At 37.1% G+C, this 14,912-nt stretch overlaps 1 protein-coding gene across 1 annotated transcript in view; it reads right to left on the minus strand.

Annotated features, from left to right (window-relative positions):
* The window catches only part of prpf6 (PRP6 pre-mRNA processing factor 6 homolog), a 28,201-nt gene that overhangs the window by 7,736 nt on the left and 5,553 nt on the right, over positions 1-14,912 (minus strand). The window contains exons 9-15 of the mRNA XM_079849791.1: positions 9,203-9,365; positions 5,220-5,338; positions 4,540-4,758; positions 4,161-4,283; positions 3,862-3,983; positions 3,526-3,664; positions 1,860-1,979 (exon numbers count right to left, since the gene is read on the minus strand). Of these exons, the coding sequence (XP_079705917.1) occupies positions 1,860-1,979; positions 3,526-3,664; positions 3,862-3,983; positions 4,161-4,283; positions 4,540-4,758; positions 5,220-5,338; positions 9,203-9,365 (1,005 nt within the window). The remainder of the gene's footprint in view (positions 1-1,859; positions 1,980-3,525; positions 3,665-3,861; positions 3,984-4,160; positions 4,284-4,539; positions 4,759-5,219; positions 5,339-9,202; positions 9,366-14,912) is intronic.

The following is a 14,912-nucleotide window of genomic DNA, read 5'->3' on the forward strand; positions in this document are numbered from 1 at the left end:
TATATTATATATATATATATATATATATATATATATCATCTATCCATCTTCTATCATCTGTCTATCATCTATCCATCTTCTATCATCTATCCATATATATATATATATAGATATATATATATATATATATATATATATATATATATATATATAGATTAATCTAGATTAAAATGGCTCATTTGAATTCTGCCGAAGGCATTCAGAATATGTGTGCTACCCAAATAATGACTATAAAAGTAAGTCTTTGTGAACGGGTTTCTCAAGCCAGGTGGCGCATTAGACCAGGGGCTCATCTCCTGTTTCCAAAATGCATCACAGACTGCTTGAGAAAGCTGTTCTACTCATAGACTGTAAAGGTTACTACTGTACTGGTACCGTCCATAGGCAACATTAGGTAGGCCTATGTTATTATCAACTACTATAGGCTATCAATTAGGGATGGGCGATATGGCCTAAAATCTATACTGTGATATACATTGCAGCCTCTTGCGATAACGATATACAGTATATTATAATAAAACCATTTCAGAACAGGTTACACAGACCCTGCTAAACAACTGCTAAATGTATTTTTTTTAAAGGGTATATGTAGTTTTGAGAACATATATTGTGCAAAACTGTAAATATACAACATAATTTTGCAGATAAATAAAATTTAAGTACACTAGCTGCAGAGACTTAAGTAGGTCTAATGTTTATTATAGCTTTGAGCTTATGAAACCCCAAATTTAAAGTGATAATATTGTCTAACTGATGTCTTTTCAGTTAAAAAGAAACACAACAACGAATCTTAAAATCGGGCATAGACAGAGATTATGTGTTAACGTTACACCACTAAGATATATTGGAATGAGAATAATACGCGCGCGCTGGTATTCAGTGATATCATGTTTCGTTTTGAATTTGAGGTGGTAGAACGGATTAACGGATTAGTCGTGTGTTAACTTACCGAACCGTTACCCCACACACTCTGTCTATAGTTTGCTGCTGTTTGTCGGACGGCTTAAATCCGAACCAAGTCCAAATAATGGATGTTGCAGCTTTCACTTTCAGCCGTGTTTACTTAAGATGACGACGAATATGCGTTGCAGCCGGGTTTACCTCGCGGCCGCGGGTAGATTGCGTCATCATCTCCCAACCCAATTTGGGGAATAGATTAACGGCGATATTTTTTTTATCGCGCGATAAGAGTCTCGCTGCGTTAACGCCGATAACGGCCCACCACTAATATATATATATATATATATATATATATATATATATATAAATAAAAAGTAAAAATAAAATTATATATATATATATATATATATTTTTTTTTTCTTCTATTTTAAGTTTAATTGAAATGTAAATCAGTCACACATTCGGCAAAGATTCAAATCAACCCTTCACATGATGCCTAACATGAGGCAAGGTATCACTGGTTCTTTTTAGGTATATTAAGTTGCTAGGTTAATATCTAGGTTTATTAAGTTTAACCTAATCTCGGCTGACATGTGTATGTGCTGCCTCACAGATTCACTTAAATTTAGCCTACTTTCCACCGCACCAACCCGTCATGCCATGGTACGCTTACAAAACAAGCAAAACAGAAAAATCTCTTTTCATTAGCCATGCCTTTGTAAATCGTCTTCCTGCTAGTGTCACATTCAAAACCCTGTTGCACAAGCACTTTTACAGGGTGACTCACCCTTCATCTACATCTCATCGCTTATCTCTTTAAATCAAAATAAAAGAGAAATCACAACAACTTGCAGAACCGAAACTGTGTGTTCCCGGCAGATGGGTGTCCCCAGCATGACACAGCAGCAGTTACATCTATCTGACAGTCAGTGGGCTGGTCTGAACACTGGGCCGCTCACCCTGGCAGTGGGGGCGCTGCTTCGGGCCTTGGCCAGCAGCCTGCGCGCTCTCTCGTACTCGTTATTCTCCGATTCCAGCTTCACGGCAGCCAGCCAGATCTCTTCACTGTTGGGGTTAGCCTAACACAAAGAGAGTGACAGAAAGAGGAGGGATGAGTTTTTACTGGCCTTCATCCCAGTGAACACTTCAATGCTGCAAAAAGTGGAACGATTAGTTTCAGGAAATGAGTGTGCACTCAGAGCACTGATACGCAGTTTAGCTTTAGTTTTTTTGTTGTTGTTGTTCTGCTTCTTTAATTTGAAGTTTTGTTTGGTTGAAGTGTTCTTTCAGTTATGACTAGACCAGTTATGACACTGAATTTGCCATTTTTTCCTCCCACGCTTTCCACACTGATTGTGAGGGGAAATATGAAAAAAACAATTTAAATAGTATCTTTTTAAAAATAAAATAATACTTTAATTCAGCAAGGACACATTAAATTGATCAAAAGTAACAGTGCAGACATTTATAATATTAGAAATTATTTAAATTTCAAATAAATGCTGTTCTTTTACACGTTATATTCATTAAAGAACAATGAAAATAAGTCACAGTTTCCACAAAAATATTAAGCAGCATAATTGTTTTCAACATTGATAATAATAACAAATGTTTCTTGAGCATCAAATCATCATATTAGAATGATTTCTGAAGGATCATGTGACACTGAAGACTGGAGTAATGATGCTGAAAATTCAGCTTTGATCACAGGGATAAATTACATTTTAAAATATGTTAAAATAAAAAACAGCTCTTATAAATTGTAATATTTCACAAAATTACAGTTTTTACTATCGAATTCTCTAATGCTCACCATGGCTTTTTATTTAACAAAATTAATTAAAAAAATTATATAATAATAATTATAAAATAATATATATATATTAGGGCTGTCAAAAGATTAATCGCATCCAAAATAAAAGTTTGTGTTTGCATAATATATGTGTGTGTACTGTGTATAATTATTTTGTATATATAAATACACAGAAATATTTGCATACATATACTGTATATATTTATATATAATTTATATTATATATAAATATATTTTTTTAGATATAAATTATACAAAAATCAACATTTTTCTTAAATATATACAACATGCATGTGTGTGTATTTATATATACAAAATAATTATACACAGTACACACACATATATTATGTAAACACAAACTTTTATTTTGGTGTAAGCACAAACTTTTATTTTGGATGCGATTAATCGCGATTAATCTTTTGACAGCCCTAATATATATATATATATATATATATATATATATATATATATATATAAAATATTTTTTAAATAAACCTTTGTGAGCATTAGAGAATGATACTTTTTTTTATTACTTTTTTAAATCTAATAACGGTAATATTTCCATTTATTTGTTGTCAATTAAAAATGGCTTTAAAATGAATTAAAATACATAGGCAGTTAAGTGTGAAGACAACAGTCACCACAATTCTTCACAAGTATTTAGTGAATTACTTTTGTACAAATAAGTGCATGTTGTGCAGTTGCTTCATGATTACAATGCTGTGGTGTTAATTATATATAATAAAAATAGAAACGGCTGCCACTAATTGTGTAGTAATGGATCTTGAAGAGCCGACGGGGGCGGCACTTACCTGGAAAGCCAAAGCAAGGATACTTCTGGCTGCAGGAACGTCTCCGGCCAACCATTTAGATTTAGCACCCATGAGCCATAACACCTCAGCCTTGGGACAGTGAGCAACGGCCCTCTGCAACAGAGCCTCCAACGACTCTCTGAGAGAAAGAGACTCAAATCAGTTTAAATCAAAGTCTAATGGTCTAGAACAAATACAAGTGGGCAAACACAAATAGGCCTGGTTGTCTTCATGTCTCCATAGTGCCTGCGTGCGAACGCCCGGACAGAACCAATGGATGCTGATTGAAATTCAGTTCAGCCAGTGAGACTTGAAGAGGAAGTGAGTATTTCTCACCGTGTACCGTTGTTCTTCTCAAAGTAAGCGGCCCTCAGCCAGACGCTCTTCTTGCTGGGGAAGACCTGGAGCGCATGAGCGTAGATGGCACGAGCACACTCTAGAGCCCCATGAGACACACACTACAGCAAAAACAACAGCCAATCAGCATCAGATATCACAGTAATCACATCCAGCTGTAGTACTGCTGAAAAAGACATTATATAGCATCATAAATGATTGGAAACGGTTGTAATAAACAAATATGTGGTGCTGATTGAAAACAGAACGTGGGCGCGTGAAGGTGAGAGGATGTTTACACTGTCTGCGTCCTCCATCCATGTGTGTTTGCAGTCCTCCTCTTCAATGCCAATTCCAATCACAGCTCTGATCACAGCCTGACATGTGGCCACGCTGCCAGCCTTATCACACTCCTCTGCATCCTGAGACGGGATCACAAAACAGACATCGGTTACAAATCAACAGCCTGATATTGCCTGCGTGCAGAAGCATTTGAATATTTTTCTCTGATCTGGCAAAGCAGCTTAACTGAAAAATTTAACTCAATCCAGACTGGAATGTCTGTTGCATTTAATTTTGATTAAAATCCTCAGATGATAGCTTTAATTGAAAAATACACATGACAAGTAGTTAGTAAAGCCAGAGAACCTCTTAAACATGAAATCTAGCTCGTCAGACCTGAATCCATTGTTCACGGTTTATCTCCACGCCGTTGGCTCTCAGAGACGTGATGGCCCTGTCGATGATCTTCTCCACCATCTGTGTGTTGCCGTTGGCCTCCTCCAGCTTGGCAGCGGTGATCCAGATGTGCCGGTCAGTGGGAATGTTTTCACGGGCCTTGTTCAGAACGCGACGGGCATTCTCATACGTTTCTAATCGGGCCAGAGCCAGCCAGAGCTACGGGAGACAAGGACAACACTGTTAGAGCAATCTGATTTATGGCCCATAAACAGGTTTATGGGTTTTGGCTGATTAGGACCGTTCGAGTGTGTGTTGCTGTGTGTGTACTTGTAATCATGTTTGTGAGGAACAGGGGCCGGTTGCATTAACATAGCTATTATTAACACATTTTGGATGGTCCTCACTTTCTGAGAACCTTTTAAAGGCCAGTTTGAGGGTCAAGACTTGGTTTTAGGGATAAGGTTATAATTAGGGTAAGTTTAGGGTAAGGGTTCAGGTTAAGCACCTAGTGGTGATGGGTAGGGTTGGGGTAATGAGCTAGAGATTGCATTGTGTCAATGAATGTCCTAACAAGGAAAGATGTACAAGAGAGAGTGTGTGTGTGTGTGTGTGTGTGTGTGTGTGTGTGTGTGTGTGTGTGTGTGTGTGTGTGTGTGTGTGTGTGTGTGTGTGTGTACCTCGACACTGGTAGGACAGCACTCGACTGCTCTGCTCAACATAATTCTTGCATCCTCTGGTTCCTCCAGCTCAACAGCGGTCTTCCACAAACGCACCGACTTCGACACATTTTCCAGAGCTGTGGAGACATGCAGATATTAAATAAAAAAAATTTAAATAGTAAAAATTTTTATTAAACAAAAAGTGCAGCTAGTGCTAAGGTTTACTAGCCTGGGAAAACCCAGACAACTTCCGGCAAATTTAGATTTGCTCTACAAGTAGTCTGGCAAAGAGCTCATTCAAGCCCATTTCTAATCCGTCGAAATCGCGGCACCAATCAGAAACGTTGAGGCGGGCTTTACACAATGACGATCGCTCTGATTGGTTTTAGGTCTATCCAATTGCGCCCAGAGGCATTTGAGCGACGTCCATTGGTGAAGCCACCAACTTTTAAATGCATTATTATATTCAAATTGCAAACACATGAGGACAGTCTCCATGAAAGACCCACTGGCAGATGAACGTGCTACTACATTTCTCTCCGAAACGGTAGGAAATTAAATTAGATTTAATAGAGGATTTTAACTGTGACAAGATGATTGACAGGGCAGTTTATGTGACAGGATGCACGCGACAGATCCGTCCGATAAAGATGACGAAGTAGTATGTCCCAAAGCTTGCCTACTTTTTTGCTACACATTCAAAAGTAAATACATTTTCTTCACAAAAAGAGTACATACTTTTATGGCGTAGTGTAACTTAGGCGAATTGGGACGCAGCATATGGCTTTACACGATGACGATCGCTCTGATTGGTTTTAGGTCTATCCAACTGCGCCCAGAGGCATTTGAGCGACGTCCGTTGGTGACGCCCCTTTGGAAATTAGTTAATGAAGCTTTGCCAGACCATAACTCAGTTACTACTGAGAATGGTCTGGTTTTAACCAGGCTAAAGGTTTACCAATGTAAATGTAAATGTTTACCAATGTCTTTATTTTCTTTTTTCTTCTCATGAAATAATTCATAAACATCATCATAATTTTTGGAAATCTGAACTGATCTTTCCCCAGTATAATATAATTTCCTGTTTTATTCACCAAAACAGTTTCACTGCTTTTCCCTTTACGAAATAAAATAATAAATCTCCTACTATTCTTATTTTCTTCGACATTAGTGCCGCATTTGACACTGTGGACCACAAACTTTTACTTAATCGTCTCGAAACTTTTGGTATTTCTGGCACCGTTTTAAACTGATTTAGATCTTATTAGACCGGCCGCAGACAGTTTGTTGATTTAGGCGAATACAGGTCTGATAATGGACCAGTTTCTACTGGTATCTCTCAGGGCTCAATTTTAGGACCCTTACTTTTTAGTCTTTATTCCTGCTTGGCCAGCTTTTACAAACTCTAGGTATTCAGTATAATTTTTATGCTGACGACACACAGATCTAGATTCATTGTAAACATGGAAAAAGTGAGGCGGTGCTCACTAAATGTAAATGTGACTTTCTTTGTTTGATCCTCAGGTGATAAAACTGAGGTTATGGTTATTGGTTCTCCTCATCAGCTGGCCAAACACCTCTTATCACTGATGGTTCTGTACCTGAGTTTCAGAAAAAATTGAGGAATCTAGAAGTGATCTTTGATTCTTCATTGACATTTGTACACAATGTTGTAAAGACTTTTTCTTTTGAAAATTGCATCCCATGGTATGCCTTACAGCTGTAGAAAAGTACATTTATTAGTTTTTTTATCCTGCATTGAATATTGTAATACGCTACATACTGGGGTTTCTAAGTGTACTTTAAATAAGCTATAGTACATTCAAAATTCTGCAGCTAGAATTTTAACTAGGACCAATAATGGATATAATAATACTACTAAAAATAATAATAATAATAATAATAATAATAACAATAATAATAACAACTCTTAAATTCTTATTTTTTCATTCTTTAAATGTGGATTTATTTCTTAATTGTGATATCAGGACTGTTCACTTTGACATGTTTGATTTTATGGCCCTAAAAAAATATAAAAATTAATTTTAATTAAATTAAAAACAATTTCATCATAGAAGAGATATATTCAGATCATTGTCTGTAATATGCATGAATTGAATTAATGCACTTTTAATAATGCATAAATGAGTAAACAGAGCTGACCAACAACATGAGCATAATACCATTGGCTTTTATATAGATATGGATCAGAAACAAGAAATAAGGCAGTGAAAAAAAAAAAGTGTGTCAAGCTAAAATAAGTTCAGCTTTTTAAATATTTGCCTTGAGTGCTTGCAGTGTTATAAAAACACAACGATGATGCACAAATTGCGAGCAAGACAAGAACAGTCAAAGACATCTGTCTGGTGCATACATAGAAAAACAACAGAAAAGCAATGTTTTGAAACAGCACTGACCTCTACGGTAACATCCTAACCTGTAAAATGTCCTTAAAAACTATTATTTAAACAACGTTAGAGTTCAAATAATAAGTTGACAAAATTACTTATAAAATGTTATAACATAAATGTTATAAATTATATGTTATATAATGGTCTGGGGCCGTATTCACAAATAATTTTAAGGCTAAAAGTAGCTCCTAACTGGCGAATTTAGGAGCAACTCCTAAAAATAATGGCCGTGTCACTCGTAACTTTAGGACTCCTAATTTTTTTGACTAAGAGTAATTCACGAAGCATTTCAGCCCTAAAAGTAGCACCTAAGCCTGGGACAACTTAAAAGAAGTCGAGAGGACTCCTAACTCACTAAGACCTATTCACAAACCGCTTTTTGTGGCATTTCACGTTGCGATGTTTTGAAATGCGTATGCGGCGGCTTAGGAGCTTCCAATCGCGAGGGAACAATTTTGCATTGTAGGCATAACTAGGGATGCAATAACGCCACCAACAACAACCAAAACTAGGCTACTCATTGCATGTAAACTAATTGTAACGTTTCATTGTGAATCAAATTAAAATGTTCTTCTCTTTGCAAACGTAGGCAGAGGCATATAGTGACAGATTAATTCAATAATGTTGCAAAGATATTGCATCAATCCATATGTTTCATTAGGCTATAGGCTATTTGTTTAGCCTTACTCTTTATTCATTTAGGCTATTTATTCAGTTATTCATCATCTTCCGTCCTTCACACTGCTTGTGTAGCGCACGCATTCTCAGACCTGTCACCTGTCACTCATCATCGTAGGGGAGGTGTTTGGAATCATTCCCGCGTTACAATCATCAGCCAATCAAGGTGGTCACTTCAGTCAAGCTCGTGCATGAGTAATGACGTCATCCATAGCAACGAAGACTCACTCTTAGTTTAGGAGTTGTCATTTTTCTTTACTAAGAGTAGGTATGAAAGGCATTGTGAATAACTTTTAAGAGAAAACTCCTAGCTAAAATCTTCTAGTGCGGTTTAGGAGTACTCCTAGTGGTAAGATAAAATGCTTTGTGAATACGGCCCCTGAACAAGAAAAAAGAAAACAGGGTGAATGGAAATGCAAATCCACTCTCTGACAGTAGGTGGTGTTTATGGAAAAGCAGAAATACAGCAGTTACCCCTTACAGTATCCCATAACCCCCTGGCACCTGCATGGGCAAGCAAAAACCTCAGAAATTTTCTCCAGAAAGCACAAAATCCATTACATTGCAAACACTATGTAAACCACATCATGAATAATCATCAAACTGGAACTAAAATGACAGCGCATCGGATTTTTAATGACACTAATTACTTCACTTAAAGCACATTACTTTACAGAGTTAACATGATAATCACGCTAGAGACATTGATGAAGTAGAACCGCCAGCCTGTTTAGAGATACCTTTTATTATAAAGGGGAGATTCAGGACGTTTTAACAAGCTGAGACTGATAGAGCTTTCAAACATAACTAACAATTCATCCGTCTCTGTCACACAGGTATGCAGGCAGAAAAAAAAAAAGGAGGCGACTGTGGAAAGAGAAAACTGAAGAGGAATAGAAGAGAGACACTGACCTTTCCTGAGCACTCGTTTCTTGGCCCTGATGTCCGTCTCGAGCTCAGCCGCTCTGATATAGATGCGCACAGACTGAGGGAGGTGACGCACCGCCTGGGCAACCACTGCCTTCGCCGTGTCTCCAGGCTGCAGCCGGGCGGCTTCTAGCCAAACATCCTCACTCTGAACAGACAACACACAAACCACAGATTATACACATACATCCACACTCTATGAAGATAATACATACACAAACGCACTCTATATTAACCCTTTCCAGCCATTGAAGGATATTTCCGTGTTTTCACTGTTATATGGTAGGGGGCTCTATAAGACATCTTCTGAAAGAGTACTGAATCTCCAGGTGAAAAAGGAGCAGAAACAAGAGATAGAAGCATTGCTCATGCACATGTCAAATAATGCGATCATCAGACGTTAAACAGCATATAAATCAAAACTGGCTGAAATGTCGACCCATGAAGAGGAAACGACTGTGAAGCTTTGGGGGTGTTGAGGGACTCCATCTATGTTTTGATCATCGTTCTGAATCCAGACAAGCAGTAGTCTTTGAATTTTTTTTAATTTTTCTCAGCTTTTTGTGCCAAATGATGTTTTGTATGAAACGTACCCACATGCAAGTGTTGATAAAAAATACAATGCATGAAGAATAAAATGGTTTAAAAAAAAAAGGCTTTTTTCTTTTGATATATTGCATGTTCAGATATTCATACAACAAAAAATTCTGGGGTCCAAGAAGGTTTTGTGAAAATCATCAAATGCAAGTGGTGACTTTGCAAAAAAAAAAAAAAAAAAAAAAACCTGGCGGGAAAAGAATTAAAAACAGACAAAATCTCAGAGCAAATAACATCCTCAGCAGGTTTCCGGACAAAAAAAATATAAAACAATTAAATAAAAAACGATGAGGGAGCTAAAAAATGACTTTAGTTTCCAAAATGCTCCCTAGAGAGTCATAAAATAAAAGAAAGTTTCATAAAATATTTTTTTGAATTAAACCATTTTGTTGTTGTATTTAGTATACATTAGTTCCAATTTACAGGGATATTTCCCCCAATGGTCATTTTCTCACCCTCATGCCATTCTAAACCTGTATGACTTTCTTTCTCCTGTTGAACACAAAAGAAAATATTTTGAAGAATGTTGGCAACCAAACAGTTTGACTTTTCAAAACTGCATCCCATGCTATGCCTTACAGTTGCAGAAAAGTTCATTTAGTTTCCTCATGCATTTAGTAGCAGACTGGAGCCCTGCTCTGTATGAAGAATTCGGATAAAATAGCTAAAATATAAATAGTTTCTGTCCACATAATTGGAAATCACCAAAATGGTTTGTTTACCAACTTTCTTCAAAATATCTTTTCATATTTTGGGTGAAATATCCCTATTTGAGGGGCCATATTCTACTTTTTTTTTTTTGTATTATCAGCAACCCATTTATAAAGCTAATCAAGGTTTCTTGCACCTAAAACATCATAAAGGCCCCAACACACTTTGGCCAAATACACACTGCAGTTTAACTCGGTTGTCAATTCCCCTTTTACTGCTTTATCCAGGTCTGTACACGCACACTTCAGTAATTTAAGGAAATTACAACTGCATTAAAGGGATAGTTCACTTTGAAATTAAATTTTGGTATGTTTTAGCTTACCTCAAGGGCATCTAAGATGTAGGTGTCTTTTTTTCCGCAGTAGTTTCAATTTTGATATTTTTAGGTCAAACCGTTTTTGTCTGTCAGTCATTTAATGCAGGTCTGTGGTCACTGTCTCAAAGAGTGACCACATATCTCATAGATATATATACACTAGATGTCGCCTTGTCTACGGCAGTTCATTGGAACGAATGTCTTTAATGCGACATCTAGTGTATATATCTATGCACCAGTCTGCGCACACGTCACACAGCAGGAAGCGCCCGCGCCCTCAGATCACTTGGACGTGGTTGTGTACAAGAGGTATAAACGATATAAATACTGTTCGTTTTCTCACACAAACCGTTCGTTTCGTGTCTTAGGCCATCAATGTGTACTTACGATGGGGAATTGTTTAATTTGGACGATGGGGAATTGTTTTAATTTGGACTCTGTGCATGCTCTTTGAGACAGTGACCACAGACCTGCATTAAATGACTGACAGACAAGAACGGTTTGACCTAAAAATATCAAAATTGAAACTACTGCGGAAAAAAAGACACCTACATCTTGGATGCCCTTCAGGTAAGCTAAAACATACCAACATTTTATTTCAAAGTGAACTATCCCTTTAACTCCCGGAAAATGCGGATAGTGACAACCGCTATAACAAAAACAATCTACACAGTGTGGGAACAGGCCTTTGTTAACCCCCTGGAGCCGTATGGATGACTTATGATGGATGGATGTGTTTTTTTTGGGCTTCAAAATCAAGAGCGCCATTCAATCCCATTATAAAGCTTGGAAGAGTCAGGATATTTAATAATATAACTCTGATTGTGTTTGTCTGAAAGAAGATAGTCATATACACCTAGGATGGCTTGAGGGTGAGTGAATCATGGGATCACGTTCATATTTGGGTGAATTTTCCATTTAAACTACAATCCCTGTAAGAGTACGCTCATATTCAAAACATGACGCCTCTGTCGACTGTGCTTTAGTTAAAATTGCTAAACACAACACTGCAATATTACTTTGTTCCTAATTGCAGATACCAAAACACGTGAGATGCCAGAACGTTGCTATAGTTACCACGGTGTCAATCATCACAGTTTCGTACACACACGGATAATTTACGGGACTCAATCTTGCATTTAAACGCGGTTGTCACTCCTGAAACTCTACAGTGCGTACATGGCCTTTAAAGGAGAACTCCGGTCAATTTTAACATTGAGCTCATTTTTTTGTACATTTGGAGTGCTGTCAATACAGAGAACAACGACAAAAATCGGTGTTGCCTACACCGAGTTATTCTATTTTTAAAATTTGCACCCTGTTGACTTCAATAGGGCAAGTAGTAAGCCTGCTTTTTAGCCTCTTAACATCCTTTAAGTGTCATTACAAGTGCACAGAAAATGTGAGTGATTCCTTCCGAGTGAACACGGGTGGATCTGACTGCAGTAGATGTTAGAGATATTAATAAAAACGAAGTTAATTCAGCCAGCGCTCATACCTTTGTTTACATCCTGTTTTCGGTGGAAGGCCATAGTAATCGATTGTCGAGTTCACGCGCATATGTTTAGTTACCAATGATCACGCGCGTGAACTCGACAATCGATTACTATGGCCTTCCACCGAAAACAGGATGTAAACAAAGGTATGAGCGCTGGCTGAATTAACTTCGTTTTTATTAATATCTCTAACATCTACTGCAGTCAGATCCACCCGTGTTCACTCGGAAGGAATCACTCACATTTTCTGTGCACTTGTAATGACACTTAAAGGATGTTAAGAGGCTAAAAAGCAGGCTTACTACTTGCCCTATTGAAGTCAACAGGGTGCAAATTTTAAAAATAGAATAACTCGGTGTAGGCAACACCGTTTTTTGTCGTTGTTCTCTGTATTGACAGCACTCCAAATGTACAAAAAAATGAGCTCAATGTTAAAATTGACCGGAGTTCTCCTTTAAGAGAAACCAAAGAACAAAAGCACGTAAGGAGTAAATGAGGAGGAGCTGGAGAATGCTGGAGGAAGCTGGAGATGAGCTGCCAAATCAGCATGTTTGTTCATCACGGGCATGTTTGACGACTGAACGTACTGATCGTGCCCAGAGATCTCGTCAAAGTGGGACAGCCGGGGTGTCACTGTTCTTCTGCTGAAATGTGAAGCTGAACTATTAACTTTGATTAATGAGCCTGCAGGAATTTCCCAACATATAAATGAAGCTGTGCACACACTGAGAGCAAAAGGGCCTGACACGGTTTCATTTCCAGGCCTTTCTCTCCGAGTCCAAAGTCAGCACCAGTAGACAAATTGAAGGCACAGCTTACATAAACAAGGCCTAATTCTTTGGCCGCATTCACCATGACATTTTTATGTTGTTCTTGAACCATATTTAACATTTTAGGAAGTGGATTTTGCAAGCTAAATCGCTATAACAACATGTCAACACTGTCAACATTCCTAAAGCTGTAAACCTTCAATGGTTTGCACACACACACACACACACTGCCCCCTACAGGACACACAGAGTCAGGCTATCCTGTTTTACTTATTTTAAAGGACAGTTTAACCAAATATGAAAATTCGGTCATCAATTACTCAACCTGATGTCGTTTCGATGATCCTCTATCGAAAAATAAGCTTGACAAATTCTGACAGTCTTCCACATAAGTAATTCAATCATCTTTTAGGTGAATTATCCCTTTTATATTTTATTACCAGAGACCCATTTGTAAATCTAATCAAGTTTTCTAGCACCTAAATTATTATAAAGGCCTCTAAATACTTCATGCGAAGGCCCACTGAAGTGCCTTGGAAGGCGCAGCTTTGTATGATGCGTTGACGTAATTTCCACTGAAACAGGAGGCTAAGGCGGGACATATTGAATGGCTCCTCCCCCTTTTCAAATCGCCAATAGTGTTTAGTTTACCTCACAGACTGCATTCTTAACCAACATAAAGTAGGAAAACGGAATAAATCTTGAGCGTTTGAGCAACCGAACTCACATCTCTCACCCATGATTCGTGACGTGTCAACAGTCGCCTTCGCCAGGTGGTATTTATGGCACAGGGGGCGGAGCTTTAGATTCTAGAGAGCATTTGATTGGACAGAAGATGTGATGAGAAGCTGAAGTCCGCGGTGATGTCATACAAATCTGTGATCCATTTTAGCGGAAGTGAGAGACTAAGTTTTGAATGCTTATATCTCCTAAATACGAATTTTGTCATTTTTTTGGAACACACCAGCTTATTCATAACCTTAAGGCTAACATATTCATACTAAAAGCTAAAACACATACAGTACAGGCCAAAAGTTTGGACACATTACTATTTTTAATGTTTTTGAAAGAAGTTTCTTCTGCTCATCAAGCCTGCATTTATTTGATCAAAAATACAGAAAAAAATGTAATATTGTGATATATTATTACAGTTTAAAATAATTGGTTTTCAATTTATTATACTTTAAATTATCATTTATTTCGGTGATGCAAAGCTGAATTTTCAGGATCATTACTCCAGTCTTCAGTGTCACATGTGACATCCTGTCAATCACATGATCCTTTAGAAATCATTCTAATGTTCTGATTTATTATGAGTGTTGGAAACAGTTCTGCTGCCTAATATATTTGATGAATAAAAGGTTAAAAAGAACTGCATTTATTCAAAAAAAAAAAAAATTTTTTTTAAATATAAATCTTCTTTATTATCACTTTTTATCAATTTAACACATCCTTGCTCAATAAAATTATTGATTTATTAAAAAAAAATAAAGAAAAAAATTACTGACCCCAAATTACTGACCAGTAGTGTATATTGTTGTTATAAAAGATTTCTATCTTGACAAGATTTGCTTTTTCTTTTTTTTTATTCATCAAAGTATCCTAAAAAAGTATCACAGGTTATGAAAAAATATTAAGCAGCAGAACTGTTTCCCACTTTGATAATGAATCATCATATTAGAATGATTTCTAAAGGATCATGTGATAGACTGGAGTAATGATCCTGAAAATTCAGCTTTGCATCACAGAAATAAACGATAATTTAAAGTATAATAATTTGAAATCCAATTATTTTAAATTGTAAT

This window comes from Squalius cephalus (assembly GCF_949319135.1).
Source record: "Squalius cephalus genome assembly, chromosome: 18".
NCBI lineage: Eukaryota > Metazoa > Chordata > Actinopteri > Cypriniformes > Leuciscidae > Squalius > Squalius cephalus.